We start from the raw sequence: 10660 nt of genomic DNA, 5'->3' as shown, positions 1-10660 counted from the left end.
GTAACATAAGTATGACCTTACGGCTGTAAACACTTGAGTTTACGACTGTAAACTCATTTAGTAGTGTCATTAGGGCCGTGAACTCCATTATGGAGTTTTCCTTGAACCTTACACACAATAGCTTCCCTTACAAACACTTAGATGCAATCCTAGAGGCTAATAACACTTGATAAAGGTGTTTAGCATGTCCTAGGGTGTCTTGACTTGTTTATTAGTTGTTTATAGACTAATTTGATACATATATGTGATATTATATGTTAACTAGGATCATAGAGTGTGTTCAAGACTTCACTTGACACCTAGCCATCCTACCTCTTCAGTTCATCCGTACCACTCACAAAAGGTGATTTCATACCCCTGAATTAACCTTTTAAATGTTTTTACATGATTTTATGTGGGGGGGATACAAATATAATCATGCTAGTTATTATATCAATCGCATGTGATTAATAAGCAGCATATAAATGATTTGCTACTCATTAGCTGTTTTACCAAATAGTTTCCTTCAAATGTTTTTCATAAACGTTTTATATGTTTAAAACTCCTTATTAAACTGTTCGTTTTACTCTATATGTATCATTTCAAACTCATTTACAATTGTGTTTCAAACAAATGTTTCTTTATACTTAAATTGTTTTATCAAACCCATGCTTTCAACCCGTTTTATAGATTGACATCAAGTCGATCTTTTCTTAGATAATAATTGTGTTCAAAGGTTTTACAAAACTTATTTTATGCTTTTATATTATCAATTGCATGCCTATATATGTATAGTTATACAAGAAGTGTTGAAAGGACTTAGGAAGGTTATCCACCCTATTTCCTTTTCGCGCTTGTGATGTGGTCTGGTGGGATATTGGGTACCCGTCCGAAGGTCGGTTAAATATTAGTTATATATCCTGTGTACATATATAGTCATAAAGGTTCTTCCAGTTCATTCAATACCCTTAGGTAGCAAGGGTATACATCCATGTTCATACGTACCAGTTACATTATTAGTAAGCTACCATATGGGTAGTTTAGGAAGATATTAGAACCATTACTAGAACGTGATATCATACAACGAGTCAGTTCATTCATGAGTCAATACTTGCTAGATAGAGAGAACATACATTACAGCTAGCACACGCAGAACATTACAGTACATTACTATACAATTACATGAGTACGTTTACCTGATTACTTTTACATAAGTACATTTACATAGATACGTTTACATAAAGACCCGGTTATAAGCATGCCTATATGTGTATAGTTATATAAGCAATGTTTAAAGGACTTACGAAGGCTATCCACCCTATTTCCTTTTCGCGCTTGAGATGTGGTCCGGTGGGATATCGGGTACCCGTCCGAAGGTCGTTTAAACATTAGTTATATATCATGTGTACATATATGGACATAATAGTTCCCTTCAGTCAGTTCAGTACCTTTGGGTAGCAAAGGCATACGTTCATATACTTTTACATGATTACACTTACATGAGTACGTATACATAGATACGTTTACATGAGTGCGCTTACATATACGTTAGTAGGACAGACGTCACTAGGTGCTATAGCATGGAACGAGTTCAGGATCTAACTATACCAATGAATCGCAACGCATTGTGATAGTTATATTGGGTATACATGATCATAGTAATGTGGATGTTCACGACGTGCAAATATGCAGGGGTCGTGTAAAGTTCCCAAAATCCCTTTGACAGGGGAGCGTCTATCCTGGGATCTAGCCATCACATTATGCCTTATCCCTCAAATAAGGCAATAGGAGTATAGAAGTAGTCACTTATTACAAATACTATAGTACTTATAAGAATTACCCTAGACTTAAGGTAATTAGTACGGTTGTAGTTCGACACTACACCATAGTACTATTTCATTTTCCCATTACATTCACTTCATGAACATTCACAGGACGCACGGTAATGTAAAAACTATATTTTTGGATTAATGATAGTCAGATTTGGGAAAATACACACTCTTGCAAGAGCCACACACAGAGACACTAGATGCCTTGGTAGAAGGATACGATTAGTAGGAAACATAGGGCTTCCTAGGATCATACAAAACATTTTCATACTTACAGTTCATATACATTTTCCACACTTACAGTTCATATACATTTTCAATACTTATAGTTCATATACATAAAAATAGTTACATACAAATTAAGACACTAAAATACTTATGATCTCACCAACTTTAAAGCTGATACTCTCTTTCAAAATAACTTGTATCCTCATGTCAACCATAGACAGGTACCAATGCAAGGTTTAGAGAAGACAGTGCTCGTTCAAGACTCATCTTTCTTTTTTATTTATACTTTAGTGTCTATTATAATTTGACAGAACACACTTGTATTAAAATTATATTATTAATGCAATGGATGATGTTGTTGCTTGTATACTAGTTTTCATTGTTGTGATACTGTACATGACGTCCTCCACCCCATAACGTTTCCGCCGTTCATGGTTTTGTGGTGTGACAGCTATCATGCATTATATAATCAGACATTTCTACCATGCAATTCCTGAAGATCCCTAGCCTAGCACTAGCATACTATTCTAACATATCAAATAATTGTACGGTGTTTTGGGGTCTGCTTACTGGCTTCGGCTGATCGTACACTTTGCATCCTCCTTTAGTATTTTGAAAACCATTTGAAAATCATTTTGAAAATATTTGAAAATCCTTTTCCCTTAGTTTGAGATCGGATTCACATGAATGTTCCTCCAATTCCCTCAAACCAAGGCTCCGATACCAACTTGTAACATCCATAAAATTCACAATTTTTTTTTTAACTTTTTAAGATATTCAAAAACCATTATTTATAATAGTTATGTTTTCAAAATAATTTCATATCAGAGTACCCAGAAATCTAGGTGAAATATGAGGAAGTGTACGTCACGCCTTCGCCTATCTGCGATCATCAGAAGAACCTAAAACAATAATCGATAAATGTAATTCTAAAGGCTTTGTGAGTTACACCCAAAATACCAGCACCATACAAACCAAAACAATATCATATCAAACAGTATGCTTATTGAGCATTCAGCCTGACTAGACCACCTTGCAGGACCTACAGTCTATCTCGACTGAGCCAACGGCATGTCTGGACCGCATCGCAGGGCCTATAACCTATCTGGACCGCTAGTCGGGCTTTCAGCCTAACTGGACCGCCTCACAGGGCCTTCAATCTATCCAGACCGCCCCTGGCCTGTTGGCCTTAAGCACACAGCAGGACCGCCTCAACCCCAACACACATATATGTCGACATACTCATAACACATAAAAATCCAATAAATAGGCACATATCATATAGATCACTAAGCATAGCATCAACCTATCTACCAGGATACCGATCTAAAAGATCATAATATCATAACAATATCCTATCTACCAGGATACCGATCTAAAAAATCATAACGTCATACAAGCATACTATAACCAGGATAACAATCCAAAGGGCCGACCATGGTGCCTTAGACCCTGTTGATATAGTGAGGAGAACTCACCTCATACTACTGAAGTCCCGCGGGGAAAACCCTAGTTGTTGGATGACAGATTCCCAAACTGTTAACCTCAAACAACACCTAATTGGGTTCCATTACATAACCATAAGTGCATGCTTGGGGGTAAAAGACTAATTTACCTCCAACTTATCTTGATTCAAGCCTAAGGTCCAAACTCACACTCTAAAAGCCCAAAAGTCACCCAATAGACCGAAGCCCAACATATGGCCCAATTTTCCAAATTAGGCCCAAGCCTTTTCATGGTCTCATCTTAAGGCCCAACAATTTATTCTAGTCCAAAACTTGGCATTCCGATGGTCCAATATCTTAAAATCATTAAGGCCCACTTATGGCCCATCTATGGCCCAAATTTCCAAATTGGGCCCAAACCCCTCAAATGGGCTTTACCCTAAAGCCCATCCAACTATTTTAGTCCATATACTTGTTCTTGTATGGCTCATCAATAGCCTAGTCACCAAATCCCAAAAGAAAGGCCCAACTCAAGGCCTAAGCAACATTAGGGTTTTCACATACAATGACGATTAGGATTATGTGTTTCTTAATCCATTAAGTCCATCACTTTACTAGATAAATCATACGGTGTGATCGTGTGTAATCCAATTCCAATGGCCCAAAACATGAGTCTCGATAAGTCCAAATTAATATCTCCAAGATTAGGGTTTTCTAAACCCTAATAAAGGTTTTCTAAACCCTAATAATGGTTTTATTGTAGCAGTAAGGCAAAACCTAGCTTAAATCAACTTAAAAGTAATGAATTACATGACTACATCAGATTCTTGATTTTGTTTCCCATAGATACATGATAATTCGCAACGATTCCAGAAAAAAGAGTTTGCGATTTCAACTGGAATGAAAAGAAGAAATCATAAACAGCATACCTTAAACAAAGTCTCTCATATGATTTTCAAAGAATAAAAAAGTACGGAGGTTTGCGAAGTACAAACTTACCCCCATCGGTTTTTTATCTATCATGGCTAAATTGTCAAAGAATTGGGGACATTGGATTTGCTGCCCTACTACGCCTATATTATATATATATATATATATATATATATATATATATATATATATATATATATAGGTATGTTGGCTTATTGCAGGGGTAATAAAAACTTTTATTACCAAGATAGGAAACAAAACACAGCAAAGTGGAATAAACGGTTTTAAAGAAAAGGGTAAAACTGGAATAAACAGTTTTAAAGAAAGTTGCACAGTGAACAGAGAAGATACAGTGAAGAAGTAGTAGGCACAGAGGATAATTGAGGAAAAGTTTTCTTTATTCACTGAACAAAACAAATAAAGTTGGGAGTAACTAACAACGTACATTTGCCTGTGTATTTAAACTAGAGCTTAGCTAAAAACTAGGAAACAAATTTGACTAGATGTTGTAGACCAGGGACCACTTCACTGGCTACTTTAATTTATTCTAAAGCTAATAAAAACGTGCATAAAATAATAATTCTAAATTATTCTTAACATTTTCCCCTTAATTCTGAATTCCCTCGCTCCAATTAGGTCCCTCATCTCTTCATGCTTCACTCTTGCTAGAGACTTTGTGAGAATGTCTGCTTTCTGGCTCTTCCCACACACATGAGTCACTATAATTTCTCCATTTTCATCACACTCCCTGATAAAATGATACCTGATGTCAATATGTTTGCTCCGACCATGAAATATAGTGTTTTCGGCAGATCAAGAGCTGATTGGTTGTCTACAAATAGCGTCACAGGTGGTACTCTTTGACCTGTGATTTCTGCAAGACGTCTCCTTAGCCATATGCCCTGACAAGCTGCCATAGTGGCAGCAATATACTCAGTTTCACAAGATGAAAGTTCCACTACCCTTTGCTTTTGAGATGCCCATGTGACCAAGTTTCAATTTACATAAAACACCATTCCCCCTCTGCTTCTTCTGTCATTTACATCTTTGGCCAAGTCGCTATCAGTATAGCCTGAAATATTGACCTTTTCTCCTTTAGAATAGACTAAACCATGGCTTAAGGTTCCTTTTACATATCTAAGGATTCCTTTTATAGCTTGGAGGTGTTTTATGGTGGGCTTCTCCATAAATCGACTAGCTACATGAACATCAAAGGTTATATCAGGTCTAGTGTGAGTGAGATACCTTAGGCAACCAACAATGCTTCTGTACTCAGTTGGATTTACCAGCTCCTCATCACCATCCTTGGTCAAAGAGAGTTTATGCTCCATTGGACTTTTGGTGGGATTGCAGTCTAACATGCGAGTTTTGACCAGAATGTTCTTGGCATAACCTTCCTGCTTTAATGTGATTCCTTTGTCTTGTTGGTTTACTTCAATTCCCAGGTGCTATGACAGTAAAGCAAGATCACTCATTTCAAATCTGGCCTTCATCTCCTTCTTGAAATCCTTTATGTTTTCTGGATTGCTACCTGTCACAAGTAGATCATCTACATACACTCCAACAATCAGACTGCTTCCACTCTTTGTTCTTGTATACATAGAGTACTCCTGGGCGCATCTTTTGAAACCCAAATTCTTCAGATATTTGTCTAGACATGAATTCCAAGCTCTAGGAGCTTATTTTAAGCCATACAGGGCTTTAATCAGTTTATATACTTTTCCAGGTTCATCCTTCTTCTCGAAACCTTGGGGTTGTGAAACATATACCTCTTCATTTAAATTCCCATTCAAGAACGCTGACTTCATGTTCAGGTGATGCACACACCACCTATTCAAGTCTGTAAGAGTCAAGATGACTCGAACTGTTTCTATTCTTGCCACTGTAGGAAAAACTTCTTCATAATCAGTGCCCTTTTTTTGAATGTAACCCTTTGCCACGATCCTTGCTTTGTGCTTCACAATCCTTCCAGTTGGGTCACATTTCACTTTGAATACCCATTTCAATCCAATTGGCTTCCTTCCTCTTGGGAGTCCGACTAAGCTCCAAGTGTTGTTCTTTTTCAATTGAAGCTATCTCATCATTCATAGCCTGTATCCATTCCTTCTTTCGGCTTGCTTCACTATAGCTTGCAGGTTCTTCTTCACTGCTCATCAACATGATTTCTTCTGGTGGCATTTCAACTTGGAGTTACTACGTGAGTTGAGGGATTTGGTGTAACAGAGGAATGGGTGTACCCGTTGGTGTGTTACCGGGTGTAAAGTGTGGGCTTCGGTTGGCTATTGAATTAGTAGACTGAATTGATTCGACCCAAACTTCATTATTATTGGGTGCCCCGATTTCATTCTCAGCTGTATCCGAACCGCTTGCGTGCTCAGATGTGTCTGATACCCATTCTCCATTGTCACTGTAATACTCTTCACTAAACATGAAGCCTTCGACGGTGAAGGATATGACTGGTGATGATTTGATCTTCAACGATTTATGCCATTCCCATCTTCGATTTTCCTCAAAAATAACATTCCTGCTCACATATATCACACCGGTATTAGGGTTTAGTAACCTGTGAGCCTTTGAGCCTTTCTCAGTGCCCAGATATACTACTTTCTTACTCCGATCATCCAATTTCTTGAAGTGATTCTTCGCTATTTTCAAATGAGCAACACAGCCAAAGACTCTCATGTGACCTACATGTGGCTTTCTTCCGGTCCACAGTTCATATGTTGTAGTCCCATCTAGAGCCTTGGTGTTTAGGCGGTTTAATACATACACCGCGTGACTCACCGCCTTGCCCCATAATACATCAGGTACCGCCATTGCCTTTAGACAACTCCTGGTCATCTCTAGCACCGTTTTCTGCTCTCTACTACCCCATTTTGTTATGGGGAGTAGGGTGCAGTGTATTGACGTTCCAATCTAGCTTCATTGTAGTACTCCACAAACTGCTTCAATAGGAACTCACCTCCACGGTCTGTTCTTAAAACTTTTAGTTTTTCCCCGGTTTCTTTCTCCACTTTGCTTCGGAAATTCTAGAATGTACGAAAGGCTTCAGATTTTGTCTTTATTAAGAACACCCACATCACCCTGCTGTAATCATCAACTAACAACATAAAATATTTTTTGCCTGCAAGTGTTGGAGGTGAGACTGGTCCACAGAGGTCGCCATAGACTAGTTCCAATTTCTTCTTAACCTTGAAATTTGTGCTTGCTGGGAACATATTTCTTGATTGCTTTCCAGCTAGGCAGCCTTCACACAGTTTGGATGGTATGACCATCTTTGGTATTCCATCGATTATTCCCTTATCTGACATGGACTTCAAAGCAATGAAGTTTACGTGACCTAGCCTTGTATGCCAAAGCCAAGTTTGGTCATCAATTTTGACAGCTAGGCACTTTGAACTGACTTCTCTTAGCTGTATCTTGTAGAGATGATTTAGTGACCTTTGTACCTTCATAAGTAGCCTCATTTTTGAGTCATAAATCCTCAGAAAGTTTTGCTTGATTCTAATCTCATCGCCTCCTTCTGAGAGTTGGCCAAGACTTATAATATTGCTTCACAATTCTGGTATATAATATACTTCTCTTAATTTTATTTGTTGACCATTTTTACACTGAAAATTATCATCCCTTTTCCTTTAATTCTCACTTTTGAATTGTTGCCAAACTTCACAGAGCCCTGTACTGTGGTGTCTAGTTCCTGAAACTTTCCTCTATCTCCAATCATGTGGTTGCTGGCCCCTGTGTCCAGATACCACATATTTGAGTAACATGCAACATCCCCATTTGATCTCATCTTCGGGTTGACCTTCTCTTCATTCAAGAATACTTCCCCTGTCTCTTCTTTAGCTTCAAAGGATGACAGCAGCAAGGCAGGTTCATTATCTTCCTAGATCAGATTACTTTCATGATTTCTTTCTTTTCTTGGGTTCTTGCACTCAGTTGCATAGTGCCCCAAATCTTGACAGTTATAGCATTATATTTCACTTTTATCTTGACTTTGACTTCTTTCTTTTTTCTAGTTAGAACCGCCCCTGCCATGACCACCTCAACCGCCACTTGGACCACCCCTGCTCCGGCCTCTTCCTCTTCCTCGTGATGAACCACCATGATTGCCTTTTGGGACTGACTTTGAACTGCCTTCTCCTTTCTTCTTGCTTCTCTCAGTCGACTCTTTGTGGGTTTAGAGTAATTTTCTATCCTCTATATCACCATGCCCCTTCATTCTCTCTTCATGAGCTTTAAGTCTGCTAATAACTTCTTCTACTTTCATTTCATCCAAGTCAGCAAACTGTTCAAGGGTTGATGCTATCTGAAGGAACTTGGCTGGTACTGCCCTAAGTAGCTTCTTCACCACATAGGATTCATCTACAGTATCTCCCAAGCTACGCATAGTACTCACAATGTTTGTCACTTTCATAGCAAACTCATCTACTCCTTCAGTTTCCTTCATGTTTAGTGATTCAAACTCAGACTTCAATGTTTGAATCCTTGCAGTCTTCACCCTGTCTGCTCCCATAAACTGGTCTTCAAGGCATCCCAAGCTTCTTTGGCTTTTTTTCTCAGCCAATGACAACAACAAGTCCTCACGTATACCTTGATAAATGGCTGCCAAAGCCAATTTATTCTTCTTCACTTCTACCACTGTATTTGTTGTTCTAGGTTCAACAGGTTCCCAAACACCTTGAGCCTACATAAATACCCTTATTTTGATTGCCCAAGGAGCATAGTTTGACCTTGACAACATTGGATAATGCAGAGTGACCATTCCATCCTTTTCACCACTTCCATTGTTTCCTGTCATCTCTTCACGAGATTGATATTTGGGCATTCACCAGGTTTGCTCTAATACCACATGTTGGTTTATTGCAGGGTAATAAAGACTTTTATTACCAAGATAGGAAACAAAACCCAGCAAAGGAAACTGCACATGGGACAAAAATTGATAAAAGGCAAGGAAGGGTAAAACTAGAATAAACAGTTTTAAAGAAAGCTGCACAGTGAACGGAGAAGATACAGTGAAGAAGTAGTAGGCACAGGGGATAATTAAGGAAAAGTGTTCTTTATTCACTGAACAAAACAAATAAAGTTGGTAGTAATTAACAACGTACATTTTCCTGTGTATTTAAACTAGAGCTTAGCTAAAAACTAGGAAACAAATTTGACTAGATGCTATAGACCAGGGACCACTTCACTGGCTACTTTGATTTATTCTAAAGCTAATAAAAACGTGCATAAAACAATAACTCTGAATTATTCTTAACAAGGTATTCACAATTTCCCATCAATTCCAAAAACAAATTTGGAAAAATAATCTTTAGAGAAGAGAGAATCTCCTGTGAAATTCATTACTAGCTTTTTTTTTTTCTAAATTAGATAATAAACTTCTTAATTGTACTTATAATCGTTCTCCTCAAGATACTCGTCTACTTATTAGTTATATGCAATGTTGCGATCAACACAATCATACATATAACCTTTAATGCGATGTTTCCTCTCTTGCATATCATGTTAGTAAAACATCGATTCGAATATCCTGATTATCCAACAACCCTGGGCGACAATTATACTCCTCTTCCCAAGTGATAATTGTCAAAGATTTTTAGTCTACTTACTTGGTTACTTCCTCACTAACTGTTTACATCAATATAGGGTAGTGAATGCCTATTCTTTAGGTGAGTTGATACATAGATATGTTCAAGGGAAATAGAAGTCATTCCAGGACTACTGCATTCCATGAATGTCCCTGGAAGCTTACAACAACTTCCTCCTAGCACAAAACCGAAGAATTAATCAAGCTTTTCTTGTTCAATGTCTGGGTTTGTGTAATTATATTGTTTATAATCATTAACATGTAATAGTGGGTATTGTCAAGGATTTTGGTTTAGTAAGGTTTTGGTGAAGCTTGAAATACTTGGATTTTTGTTAATGTTTAATTGTACTATTAGAAGTACTTTTGAATTACTTTTCTTAAATGCCTTGTCTGAATACTTCCGTTCTGACTAGATGAGAGTCATGGATGAAGGTTTGATTTTGTTTAAATAATCTTTGGTTCATTGATATAACATGTGGACTAATAAAATTTCTTTTACAACTATTTAGAAATATTCACACATGTACCACATGGAAGCAAAAATTAAGTACAAATAAGAACGATATTGTAAGGGTAGCAAAGAAAATAGGTAAAATAAGCCGGTTTTTGGTATAAAGCTGTCAACATAATTTCTCTTTCACTGTATATACATATTAAAA

General features: G+C 37.6%; 1 protein-coding gene across 1 annotated transcript; it reads right to left on the bottom strand.

The window, feature by feature from the left end:
• Positions 1 to 5406: 5406 nt before the first annotated feature.
• Positions 5407 to 6589, bottom strand: LOC111879270 (uncharacterized mitochondrial protein AtMg00810-like). Its single transcript, XM_023875730.3, has 3 exons — positions 6409 to 6589; positions 6181 to 6293; positions 5407 to 5859 (listed from the first exon to the last, which is right to left on the bottom strand). The coding sequence occupies exons 1-3, from the start codon at positions 6587 to 6589 to the stop codon at positions 5407 to 5409; spliced, it is 747 nt and encodes a 248-aa protein (XP_023731498.3).
• Between the last annotated feature and the right edge of the window lie 4071 nt (positions 6590 to 10660).

This window comes from Lactuca sativa, chromosome 1 (assembly GCF_002870075.4).
Source record: "Lactuca sativa cultivar Salinas chromosome 1, Lsat_Salinas_v11, whole genome shotgun sequence".
NCBI classification, from domain to species: domain Eukaryota; kingdom Viridiplantae; phylum Streptophyta; class Magnoliopsida; order Asterales; family Asteraceae; genus Lactuca; species Lactuca sativa.
This window is presented reverse-complemented; position numbering and strand designations above follow the sequence as displayed.